Below are 13,450 nucleotides of genomic sequence, written 5' to 3'. Positions count from 1 at the left end.
TATTTGGATGTGGAGATGTCGTTCTTCCTATGTTATGTCTAAGCATTTAAACTCAGTTGTGAGATCATTCTGTAATGATAAAGCATTTTAAACATCCCATATATTACACACAGGGAAGATGTTGTCTGTGTCCTCTTTATTCCAGATCATTATGGTTTCTGAGATTTCAGAAAGTTTAATTACTTGCTCTTCAGAAAATGATTAACATAGCAGGTCTGAAACGCTCTCCTTAGAAATGCCTGCTTGCAAGATTGGCCCGTGGCTGGCATCTGGGAACTTGGCTCTCAGGGTGTCCCCAGTAACTGATAAGTGGGATCCACTGTGCCTAGACTGTTTGTGCAAACAGTATGGTTTATGTTGAACACCTGCTTTCCTTCTGGGTGTGCCCCTGTGACCTGCCTGTTATGAAACTAGGTGCTGAGTGTCTGATGGGCACGCCTGGACAGAAACACTTCATACACACTGGCGCATTTTACTGCTGGAGGGAGGAGTGAGCTCTGCCTAACCTCTCCTAGGAAGGAGAGAGCAGAGGAAGCTTGAAGATTGATTCCTCCAGATTCCACCTTTTCCCTTTATGACCCATGGTATGTTCTTACTCTAGCAATAAGTGCAAGAATACGCTGGATTCCGTGAGACCCCTGACATACCTCTTCAAGACTAAAAGATTCTGCCCTGCTGAGGGTGAAGATTTGTATTTTTTAACCTCTGTGGAAGAACTCTGTTTTCCTTTGCCTGGTGATTAGAGTCCAGGTGCAATGGAGAAGATGCTATTTAGACCCTCAAATAAAAATAAGCATGCATTCGTTTGTTCGTCCATTCCTTCTGTGTTCTGCAGGTCTGTTAGTGCCGTGATTCAGGCCCTATGGAGGAAGCTGTAAACCTCTGGCTTAATTAGGCAAAGGAAGATAAATCTTATAAATAGTTGAATGGGAGTGTAGGTGCACTCTTCTGGCTGCTTTCAGAGAGGGCTGTTTTATTTAACACTATGGAAAAGTTTATGTTTTGGTTCCACGTAGTTCTTTTACTTGAAATTTGGGTTAATTTGAATTAGGATATAAGGCCTATATTTAAGAATCATTTTTTGCTAGTACAGAATTGCAGGCCAACATTTCTTTCTAAAAAACAATAAAAAAAATACAAATGCACTCTACACATAGTTGAATATTGCAAACATATAATTATATTAAGTGAAAGAAGCCAGTCACAGAAACCTGCATATATTATTCTATTTATATGAAATGGTCAGAACAAGCAAATCTTTTGACCCAGAAGGTAGATTAGTAGTTGCTAGGGACTAGGGGCTGGAGAAGGATGGAATGGGACTGCTAATGGAGGTGGCATTGGGGGCAGTGCTGTAAATGTAAAATTAGATTGTGGAGATAGCGTACAACTTTGTGACTATACTAAAAACCATTGAATTATACACTTGAAGTGGGTGAAGTTATATGTCAATTATGTCTCAGTAAAGCTGTTTAAAAATGACAAACGCATATGCAGTTTTGTTAGATATTGCCAAATTCTCCTCTCATAGTGTTATATCAGTTTGTCTTCTCAGTGCTTAGTAAATAAGTGCATAAGCTTGACCAATTTTACCAACAATATGATGTCATACATTTTGTCATTAATTTGATAGAAATGGTATATCATCTTTTTAATTATAAATTTGCATTTTTCTATGAATGAATTTGAACATCTTTCCATATGTTTAAGGGCTCTTTGTATATCTATTTTTGTGAACTGTTTACTTTCCTTGAGGTTTTTGGTGTTTTACTCCTCTTTTAAGTGTTCTTTATATATTGGTAATATTAGCCCTTTGTCCTATGTCTACTATTGTCATAGATTGGGTTTTCCTTGGTTTTGCATTTTATAAACATAAGATGATATACATAAACTTTGTGATGAGAATGTGGTCTGTACTCCAGGTGACTAAATTATAGTCTGAGCAGAATTTTCTTCTGGCAGGTACTTAGATTTGCTACCCTTTCCTGTAGAGTTTTTCTTCAGTCCTGAGAAATCCCTTAGTACTCACTATTCCAAGTTGTGTCTCTCACTGTTGCTATGCCAGTTTTCACCTATTCTTTCTTCTCAGGCCCACACCTGATGGTGGTTCCTTTCTGGAGTCTCTAGAACCGCCCCCCACCAGAGCTGACTTGGGTGCTCCTTTTGTATGTCCCCACTGCACTGTACTTTGTAGCTTCCTTTATAGCATTGACACTGTAATTGCTTCTGGGTGTTTTTCCTTCCCAGACTCCACAGTCTGTTTGAAGACTGAGTCTTGTCTCCCTTTTTGCGTTTCTGGCATAGTGGTGTTTAGTATGTAGTAAGTGCTTAATAAATATTATTGGAAGGACTGGTGCAGGAAGAGATAGGAGAGAGGTTATGTCACTGTAGGGAAAAAGTTGTTCTTGGTGGGCAAGTGAAATTTAAATAAGTGAAGAGGACATTCCCTGTGACAGAAGGGCATTGGCAAGGTGACAGGGATGTGAATGAATCCAGTGTGTGCCCTGAACAGTGGAGGTACTTGCCTGACTGGAGCGTGTTTGCTTATTGTATTCATCATGTCTTGACTACGTACCTACTATGTGAAAGGCCCTGGTTTAGGTAGTAAAACCAAAGATCTTAAAACCCAGATGCACAGGTTTTTAAAATGTGCTTTGGGAATGGTGTAGGGAGTAGATTAGGGAGGTAAAGAGGAGCAGGGCTCCAGGGAACATGGAAGGAGAGGTGTAGGCACTGGGCTTGGTGCAGTTGACAGGAAGTGGCGAGTGGATGGTCTGCTGGAGGCTGTCATTCTTTGGGTGTTTTCAGTGAGGGTGGTCTGTAATGTGATTGGAGGAAGAGAGTTATAGAAAATGATATTGAGCTCTGAGGGGATGAGGTTGCCTTCGAACTGTGACCTGTAAGACAGCTAGGAATTGGCCCAGTGGCTACACAGGGGAAGGACGTTCAGGATGAGAGAAGGATACAGGGAGCCACAGACAACTGGGGTCTAAAGGGAGTACAGTAGGAAAAGTAGGTGAGGCCGGACAGGTGAGCGTGGATGACATACATGATTTTAATGCCTGAGCATACCAGAATGGACGTTCCATAACTTCTACAAATAGACCTAGACCTCTTGCTTGTTCATGCTAAATCAGGGTGCTTGCAAAGAGGTTGGGATTTCATCTTGCAAGTGATGAGTGAATACTGAAGACTTAAGAAGGCCCTGACATTATTACATGTCGGATCACCCTGATATTGCAGGTGGTGGCCTGGAAGAGGGGGAAGATTAGAAGCAAAGAGCCAAGTTCTGAGGGTCTCTCAGCAATACAGAGAAATGACAGTAAGGACCTCAACAAGGGCAGAGGATACGAGATACTGGATAGAGAAGGAAGGGGTCAAGAGTGAGAGTACGATGGTGTGGATGTAGAAAAGAGTCATGGATCTTGGTTTTTTAGGCAGCTTGTGTGGGTTTTGGGGTAGCTTACTAAGCTAAGCACAGTAGGAGAGGTTCTACTTTTGGGAAGCTAAGCCAGGAAAAAAATGGGTTTAGTTTGGGACATACTGAACTTCTCCTCCCATACTTTCCCCATTCCATGTGACATAGCTTTGGAGTCATTCTTGACTATTTTTCTCTCACAACCCACAGCCAGTTTGCTAGCAAATCTTTCCATTTTACCTTAAAAAATATCTAAAGGTCGACCACATTTTATTCTCTCTGGGCCCTACCATGCTGATTGTAGCCACTGTCATTGCTCACCCAATTATTACAGTAGCTTCCTAACTGATGTCCCTGCTTCTGCCCTTGTCCCCTGTCTGTCCTCAGTGTGGCATCTGAATGATCCTTATGATAATCAGGTCGTCTTTCTGTACATAAAACTTTCCTCCTAGAGTAAGTCAGTCCTTGCAGAAGGCTCGCATGGCCCTTACCACTCTGTTATCATATTCTGTTCTTTCTTCCTTTTGCTCACTTCCTGCCCGCCATATTGGCCTCCTTGCTGATCTGTGAAATAGTCAGGTGTACTCCCGGTTGCAGATCTAGAATTTTATCTTTCCTTTGAAAAAGGCTCTTTCCCGAGTTATTAGCAAAGCTTACTTCTACTTTTGGGTCTTTAGTCATATGTGGCTTTTTCAGTGACTCTTTCTCTGGCCATCAATTTGAAATTGCAGCCTTCTCCCCTGCCTGACATTCTCCCTCTTTGGTTCCTTTGTCTCCTTAGCCTTTATCGCCATCTACACGTGTGCTGTACATACTGGGTTTGTTTTCATCCCTCCCCACTGGAATTTAAGATTCATAAGGACAAGGACTTCTGCTTTATTCATTGTTGTACCTATAGCACCCAAAACTATACTAATGTATAATAGGCGCTCAGTTAATATTTGTTACTGGATTAATTAATGATGTGCTTGGGATATCCTGGAATAGATGCTTATGATTTATTATACCCTCTTTAATTTCATAAAGAAATAGAGGCAAGAAAGTGTCTAGTAGACAAACTGGAGCCCATGAAATGCTTGAGATTGGAGTGAAGTCATGGCGATACAGAAGGCAGCTTAGAGAACATAGAGTCAGAAGAGGACTTGGGTGGCCTGGAAATACTTCCATGTGGGGGTTGACCAGAGAGTAGGACTGTCCCTAGACTTAGCCATGTGGGGAAGACTGCTCTGGGCCTTGTGCTTTAGAGTTGTTCATCTGGCCTCCCTCCAGCTATACCCCTCCTGACAAGATCAGGATTTGGGGGTAGCAGAGGGCACTAGTCCATCTGTTACCCATTTCTGAGTAGTTGAACCCGTGCCCACACGGCCCTTCATGGGCCTCTTTTCTGAGTCTCTTCTCTCGACTGTACTACATGCATGAGCTTCTCTAGGTCCAAGAGATGGCCAAAGGGTAGCAGTTTGCGGGCATGTGGCCAGAGCTTGGGATGTCCACAGGTGTGTATGTGCAGCTCCTGTGTGATGGAGTGGAGCCAGAGTTTGGAAGAGAAGAAGACAGGCTGCAGGCCAGGTGTGGGGGTATGGTTCTCCCATGCCCCCATAGAACACGAGGCAGTTTGAGAAATCCAAGCCAGAGCTTAGCCTTTTAGTATGTTATAAAAGTGTGTATGTCAAGATTGAAAGAAGAATAATTTAATACCTTGTTAGCTTGGTTAATAACTTTTTAAAAAAGATTTATTGATTTCAGAGAGAGAGAGGAGAGATAAAGAAAGAAAAGGGGCAGGAGTGGGAAGCATCAATTCATAGTAGCTGCTTCTCCTATGTGTATTGACCAGGCAAGCCCAGGGTTTCGAACCAGCGACCTCAGCATTCCAGGTTGCCACTCTATCCACTGCACCACCATATGTCAAGGTCGATTTCTAACATTAAAATATTTATACATGTGATATACAGGTTTTCATTTGTAATCTTGCTCCAACCTCCTTGAAAATTGGGGTGGGGGTCCGTAAGAGGAGTTGAAAAGGAGGAGCTGGGGAGGGAGAAGTAAATTCAGGCAGAGCTTCGAGGGGAGTATGAGCCACAGTGTCCGTGCTTCGGAGACGGTCAGTGCCGTGGGGACAGAAATGGGTCCCGTGAATTTGACAACCAGGATTCAGGAAACATTTCACTTTGTGGTGATGGATGACAAACCTCCATAGAAGGAGGAGTACCTGAGAAATTAGGAAGTGGAGACAGTATAGATAGATGATTTTTCTTCACGAATGTTATCTGAGAGAGGAACTGGAGCAGCATCTGCAGGGCTGTATGCAGGGTCAAGGAGGAGGACTTGGCCACGTTTAGTCTGGTAAACGTTTAGACCTCGAGGGAAAGGACCCCGTGATAAAAAAGGATAAGGTTAAGAAATAAGAGGAAAGAGTTGGTGGAGCGAGGCCGGAGCTCCGGTGCACAGGTCAGTTGATCAGCCTTTGGAAGGAGAGGGCGTTTGCAGTCTTGGGATGTGTGCATGTGTTTGGAATATAAGTGTGGAGGGGGAGGCAGGAAAGTGACTGAACAGGCAATATATATTGTCAACGTTGCTGCAGAGTAGTTTTCTTTGGCTAGTTTTTAAAAACTTGATTTTATATTTCTGGGGATTCGGGGGTGGTGGTGGTGGTTATACGTGTTGCTACTTCAAATATAAGCCCTGATGTGGGGCATAGGCTAGGTATGGTGACCCTGTCCTTACTCAGTAGTTATTATTTACAGGTAACTTGCAATTTTAAATTTGATAAAAAGTTCTGATTCCTCAATAGCCTGGAAATAAGTTGTCATTATATGCATTATATAATGTATGTCATCAGGCTTTGGCGATGGTTTGTAATAACTATGCACTGTCTGAATCACACTAATTTTGGGGGAAAATATTTTTAATAGAATTATATTAATACTGTCTTTTTTTCCCCACTACTAGTTCCAGAGAATTGCTGGTTTATGTTTTAGCTCTTGCCAAGTTGTGAAAACAGTGAAGGATGCTTAGACTACTTAACATTCAAATTGTAAGTAAAATTTATTTCTGCTATTATTATCTATATGTTTAGAAAACAGAAACTGAAAATAGTCAGCTTACATGAAAATGATGAGTTTCAGTGTGGGACTGTGGAGTTTTCTTAATTTTTATTCTTAAACTACAAATACTTTCTGCATTTTCTGTTGATAAGGTCAAAAAGGAGACTAAATTCTGAGTGGTCTTAGATAGTGAGGTGAAATTTCTGTTTTTTTTCAGGTATTTCTTGTCTGAGTTTATGGAAATTCTTTATTATTTTGTTTCCATATCTGTATGGTGCCAGTAGTTAATAGAGAACATAATATTAATGGAATGATTTATTAGAAATGTATTTTTTCCTTATATTTAATATTTCTGCACTCTTTAACTTTTATGTGAAAAAAATCCTGTTAGAAATAAATTTCTAATTTCTCCGTGAAAAATTTAACATATACAAAATCAAAGTGTCACTTTCTAAGAATAATCTAATGCATAAATCTAGATGTACATATTGACATTCATCTCTACTGAGGCAAGGTTGACTTCTGTTGACTTGAAACCATTTGCTATATTGCATGTTGAACCAATAGCAAAAAAAGTTACCAAGGAAAGAATGATAAAATAATATTAAGCATTCCAAGTGATTTCACAACTTTGTTTTCAAACCACTATTTGAAAGTATAAGCAAGTCCAGTGAATCTGTTTTATAGTTCTTGTAGTCCCAATGTGAACACAAAGTGAGTTTGCTGCCGTAGCAGAAGACAGTTCTAGTTACTCAAGTAAATAAACAAACTGAGCCAAAGAAGGGGAGTGAAGTATTTACAAACCAGTCAATTTTGAAATTTGTTATATAGGCCAAACATTTTGTTTTTAATGCATGAAAGATTTCAAAAATTTCTACGAAAATATTTCAGGAATAAAATTACATCTTCATAAAGATAGAAAGTTACAACATTTTGCTTCTTTGAATGTAAATATCATAATGTCATGAATGTGCAGTACCTTGGTGAGAACTTAGTTTCAGTATGTTAATTAACTGGAGAATGCTAAGAAGTAGAGTGCTCATTACTGCCCTCTTTACTGCCCTCTTTTGACACAGGGTTGTATAAGCCTATTTCTTTTTTCTTAGTTTATACAAATGTTAAAAATTAGGTTGCAGAAGAGGTTGTACTTTATATCTTTCCTATTTTTAATAACTTTTTAACTTCTTTCCTTTTTTAGGCTCTCTCATTAATCATCTTTAGAAGACTGGATTTCTGGATATCTACTCCAATCTTCTATTGACTTTGAAGACATGATGCAAACCTGTAACACTGGCAATCATCCATGAACCTTTAATTACACTGATTAATAGCGTTTCAAGCTTCCTCAGGGAATAAACAATGACATCAGCAGTGGTTGACAACGGAGGTTCTGTTTTGGAGCTTTCCAGCAATGGAGTAGAGAATCAAGAGGTTAGGCATCCAATGCATTATATTACTGTTTTGTTCACAGAATTCAATGCATGAACTGGTTTTGAAAATAATGGGAAATAGGTGTTTGAGAGTAGACATGTATAATGCATGATATTGTACACGTTCATGTCACGTGTCCTCATGTAATTTAGAAAAGAGAAAGTTGAGGGAATTACTCCAGGCCCACCTGAGCTGTTGGAGCATGCGTATGTTGGAATGAATGGGAGGAACAAATTGACAGAAAGAATACTGCAGGATTAGTTGAGAGATTTACCTTCCTGATAAAATGTATTGTTTTGGATGATAGAGAGTATACATATATATTGTACCTAAATTAAGTTCTTAAATTAGAACTTTGTATCTCTTTTAGTTGTTAACTTCGTTTTGTATTTTGTTCTATTTAATTCAGTGTGGGAATTCATAATATTTTAATCTAATATATATACTTAATACTTTAGATAATTGATAATTTGTAAATCAAAAGAAATCCAGGTTTTGAAATTTCATATATGTAGAATTTTTTTACATTTTAGCATTTTTGGTTATTTTCTTGTTAATAACACTTGGGAGTAGAAAAATAATAGTACCAGAAACATATGGACTTCCAGAGCCTGGTTTTTATTCCCACCACTCAGTAAAGACTAGACATTGAAAAGGAGCTGAGTTAAAATATACTAATGCTGGGACCCTAATGGACAAAAGTTTGGTAAGAGATGAGATGAGGTGGGAAAATGGAGAGTTGACTGTATTTAGAAAATCCGTTTTCTCTGTATTCTGTGACAAATACTGCTGTTCACCGGCACTCAGTACCAGCACGGTGCTATAGTGATGTGGCTGAGACACAGGTTAGATATGTGTCCTGGAGTCTGGGTTCTTTTTCTTGTTCGCATGGTGTCTGTTCAGTCTTCCAAGATAGCTATGGGCAAGTTCAGTGGGAAGAAGACAAAGCAAAGGTTGCTACTTTTTCTTTGTTTCCAGTGGACTTGGGAACTCAAATGTTTCTGTTGTATTGAAAGCTAAAGCTGGTTCAAGCCCATTAAGAGAAACCACAGCTACAGAACATACTTTATTCTTGTAATCAATGTCTGCGTCTTCCTTAAATTTTTGCTTTTTGTATCATCACTTCTAGGTGTGATTTGCCAAAGAGATCAGGGACTTGTGGAACTTCCATCCATATCACCCAAACCGTTTATTGCTTCTTCTTCAAGAGCTTTCTCTTCGTAGTGTAGTTTTACTCTATTGATATTTAATCCCACAAAGAGAGCTTTTAAGAACGATAGCAGAATATATTTACCTTGTGCTGATTGAGTGCTGTCAATATGAGAAAAGAGTACAATAATTTATTTCTGGAAGACCAATGAGAAGACTCATTGGGTGTTCTTGACCTGGACGACTGAATATTATGGAAGAAAGAATCTAATAAATGAAGTCATTTTATCAAGGCCTTATTGACTACTGATTATGTGGTAGCCTTACAGGGTGGTCATAAGCATTTTAGGTAGTGTGATACCAGAATAGAGGAAGCTGTTCTTGGGGAACTTTTTCTTCAACAAATATTAACTGACTACGTGCCTTGTGTCAAGTACTTTTCTAGGCACTAGGGATAAAATGACTGTGAAAAATCAGGGTTAGAGATGGATGGAGAGAGGTAGTCAGGGAAGGCTTCTCTGAAGAGGCAGTATTGTAGTTTAGACCTAAATAAAATAAGGTATTGGGCAATAGGAACTTCTGGGGAAAGAGAGTTCCAGGAGAAAGAAAAAGCCACTAGTCTCTGAAATAGCTTCTAATTTTACAAAGGGAGTTTTGGAGGTAGTGATATTTGAAAGATAGATTTTTATCTTATAAGCAACTTTTCAGGATTATATCTATAATATCCATACCTAAAATGTAGGGTAGGGGTGAAAAAACAACCTGTCAACATTTTATAATCATGGCTTCAGAATCTGAAGAAAGAATAAATATGTAAAAAGTGGTTGGCACTGTGCTGTAAACCTGAAACTAATATTGTATGCCAACTGTAATTGAAAAACAAATTTTAAAAAATAGGAGTTAGCTAAAAAGAAGTGGTGGGCGTTTGGAGAATTATTAATAGTTTTCCAGGCTTTATATTTTATAACTTTGTTTCTTACTATAAAAGTAATAGATTTTAAAAATTAGGATAACTCTGTTTCTGACAAAGTTCCCCCCCCAAAAAAAAACTACAATTATACTTGTGAGTATAGATGTAAAAATCATGAATAAAATAGTAGTAAATATACAAAATTCAGTTACTAAATAGGATTTAGATATATCATACAAGGATAATTCAATATTAAGAAAACCATTAATATATCTCCTGACATATAACATATGACATATTAGTAGGAATAAAATAATGAAATGGAGTTTTCTGAAATTCTTTATTCATTCCTGATAAAAACTCTTTAAAATATAAATATAGGTGTATACTTTCTTAATATTATAAAAAATAACATAACTCAGCTCTGTTTAATGGTGAAATCCTGGAGGATTTTCTTTAAAATTGGAAAGCAGATAAGGTAAAGTATTACCATTACTATAATATATTATTTTTTATTTTTCTGCAGTCAGACAAGATAATTAAAAAATATAAATATTTTAAAGGAGACCAAATTATTATTTGTAGATAATATGATACTCCACCTGAGAAACCAGAGGGAGTCCATAAAAAGTCATTAGAGCTAATAAAAGTTTGGCAGGTACAAAATTAACAAAATATATTTAACTTTATTTTGTAAGGACTATAATTAGTTAGAAAAGATCATGGAGAATAAGACTTTTTCCAGAAAATTAACAAAAAATATAAAATGTTGAGGAATAAATATAAAAGATATATGGGACTTGTTTGAAGAAAATTATTGATAATGAAGTGCATGAAAGAAGACTTTAAGAAACAAAGACATACTTTATACTTGGATAGGAGAGACAGGAAGAGCCAGTGTTGTGGAGGATGTCAGTGTGCTTCAATGCATCCATATATTCCATCTCTATCAAATGTTAGGGCAACTTGGGGGAAAAGTGATTATATAACCCTAATGGTTACATGCAGAAGTAGCTAGAGCACTGTTTGAAAAGGAAACGTGTAGCATATAGGTCTCATAGAAATAAAGGACTGATACGGGAAAAAGGGGGGGTATACTTTTAAATATATTTTTAAAAACACAGTGAATACAAGGTCTAGCAGTTATCTGCTTTCAGACAAACAGGATTGTACATTTTTCCACTTCAGATTTTAATGGAATAACAGAGACCAGATTATACTCCTACTATAAATAACTAGAAAAATGAACAAACATATGAAACTACTATTTTGAAACAGTAGTGCTGTGGTCTGAGTGTTTGTGTCCCTTCAAAGTTCATATGTTGACTCCCAACCCCCAGTGACGATGGCAGTAGGAGGTAGGACCTCTGGGAGGTGATTAGGTTATGAGGGAGGAATCCTTATGAATGGGATTCGTGCTCTTATAAAAAGACTCCAGAGAGATCCCTTGCTGCTTCTGCTGTGTGGAAATATGACAGTAAGTCTGTGACCAGTCATGCTGGCACCCAGAGCTTGGACTTCTAGCTTCCAGCTCTGTGAGCAGCATACTTTCCCTGAAAAGGTTTAAAAGCAGGCCTTGAAAGTAATCATAAGTGTCTGTCATAGTATATATTATTAAAATAAGACAACAAAATGTAGAACCTAACTGTAAAATTTACATATCAAACACACAACCATGTTAAATGCAAGTAAGCTGGAATAATAAAACCTATAACTTGGAGAAAAGAAAACTGTTAATGAAAATTGAAACACAAGCTAGAGATGATGGAATTAATGGAAAAGACTTCAAAACCACTGTTTTTGAGCATATGTATTGCTCAAGAAGTTAAAAGAAAACATGGACCAGTGGTAGAGCGTCAGCCTGGCGTGCAGGAGTCCCGGGTTCAATTTCCGGCCAGGGCACACAGGAGAAGCACCCATCTGCTTCTCTACCTCTTCCCCTCTCCTTCCTCTCTCTCTCTTCCCCTCCCGCAGTCAAGGCTCTATTGGAGCAAAGATGGCCTGGGCGCTGAGGATGGCTCTGTGGCCTCTGCCTCAGGTGCTAGAATGGCTCTGATTGTGGCAGAGCGATGCCCCAAGATGGGCAGAGCATCGCCCCCTGGTTGGCATGCCGGGTGGATCCTGGTCGGGTGCATGTGGGAATCTGTCTGACTGCCTCCTGGTTTCCAGCTTCGGAAAAATACAAAAAAAAAAAAAAAAAAGAAAACATGAACCTCAGAGGGGAGGTATAAAAGACATAAAAGAACCAAGTGAAACTTCCAGAAATAAAAAAAATATATATATATTATCTGAAAGGAAAATTTACTGAATAAGATTAAAAGTAGATTAGATAGTTCAAATGAAAGGACCAGGGACTTTGAAGAGAACAATAGAAACTACATTATGAAGCACAGAGAGAAAAAGCAAAACAAACAACAATAACAAAACGCAAAACATAAAAAACAAAGGCTTGGTTACCTGTGAGACAGTACCATGTTGTCTATCACACATGTAATCTGAGTTCCAGAAGGAGTGGAGAGGACAAGAGGAAAAAACTGAATAAATAATGGCTATAACAATTCCAAGTTTGACAAAAAATATAAACCCAAAGATCTGAGAATATTAAACCCCAAACAGGAAAAGCATGGAACAAATAGACCCTGAGGCATATCATCATAAAATTGCTGAAAGCCAGTTTCACAAAGGAAGTCTTAAAAGTATTCAGGAGACAGTTTCCTCTCATATAGAAGAACAAAGATAATGACTGCAGACATCTTGACTGAAACTATGCAAGTCAGAAGATAATGACTTCTTTAAAATGCTGAAAGACTAAAACTTTCAAGCTACAATTAGTATTCAGTAAAAATGTCCTTCAAATGAAGCAAAACTGAGAGAATTTGTCACCAGGGAGCTGTATTATAAGAAATAATAAAAGAAGTTCTTTAGGCAGAAGTAGATGAAACTTAGGTATACCAGATGGAAACTTAGATATCCATAAAGGAATGAAAAGCATTGGAGAAATAGCTAATTGTAGGTAACTAGAAATCCTTTTATCAAGCCTATGTAATGAAACCTTTGTAAAAACCCAGAAGAACAGGGTTTGGAGAGAATCTGGGTTGGTAAACACGTGGAGATATCAAAGAATGAAAATTCTGTGCCCTTTTCTGAATATCTTGCCCTGTGTGAATGTCTCCCATCTGGCTTACAATGTGAAGTAAAGATATGGCAACAGAACAAAGGATGGGTGGGAGGAGGGAATTGGAAGAATACTACTGTAAGCTTTTTATATTATACATAAATTAACATTATTTGTAGATAAACTTGGTAAGTTAAGAAGCATATTATAAAATCTAGAGAACCACTAAAAATAAAGCAAAGAAATATACATAAACCAATATTTGAGTTAAAATGGATACTAAAATTCTCAATTCGGAGGAAGACAGAATAACTAGTCCAAATAAATGTGGATATTGTCAGATTGGGTTTAGAAAGAAGCCAGACCAATTTATGTTTCATACCAGA

General features: G+C 38.0%; 1 protein-coding gene across 4 annotated transcripts in view; it reads left to right on the top strand.

Annotated features, from left to right (window-relative positions):
- The window catches only part of ELF2 (E74 like ETS transcription factor 2), a 96,873-nt gene that overhangs the window by 18,323 nt on the left and 65,100 nt on the right, over nt 1-13,450 (top strand). For all 4 annotated transcript variants that reach the window (XM_066385261.1, XM_066385245.1, XM_066385293.1 and 1 more), the window contains exons 2-3: nt 6,365-6,449; nt 7,658-7,890. In XM_066385261.1, coding sequence (XP_066241358.1) covers nt 7,819-7,890 — 72 coding nt within the window. In that variant the 5' untranslated portion in view covers nt 6,365-6,449; nt 7,658-7,818. The remainder of the gene's footprint in view (nt 1-6,364; nt 6,450-7,657; nt 7,891-13,450) is intronic.

Source organism: Saccopteryx leptura, chromosome 1 (assembly GCF_036850995.1).
Source record: "Saccopteryx leptura isolate mSacLep1 chromosome 1, mSacLep1_pri_phased_curated, whole genome shotgun sequence".
Classification (NCBI taxonomy): Eukaryota; Metazoa; Chordata; class Mammalia; order Chiroptera; family Emballonuridae; genus Saccopteryx; species Saccopteryx leptura.
Note: the sequence above shows the minus strand (reverse complement) of the source record. Positions and strands in the feature narration are given on the sequence as shown.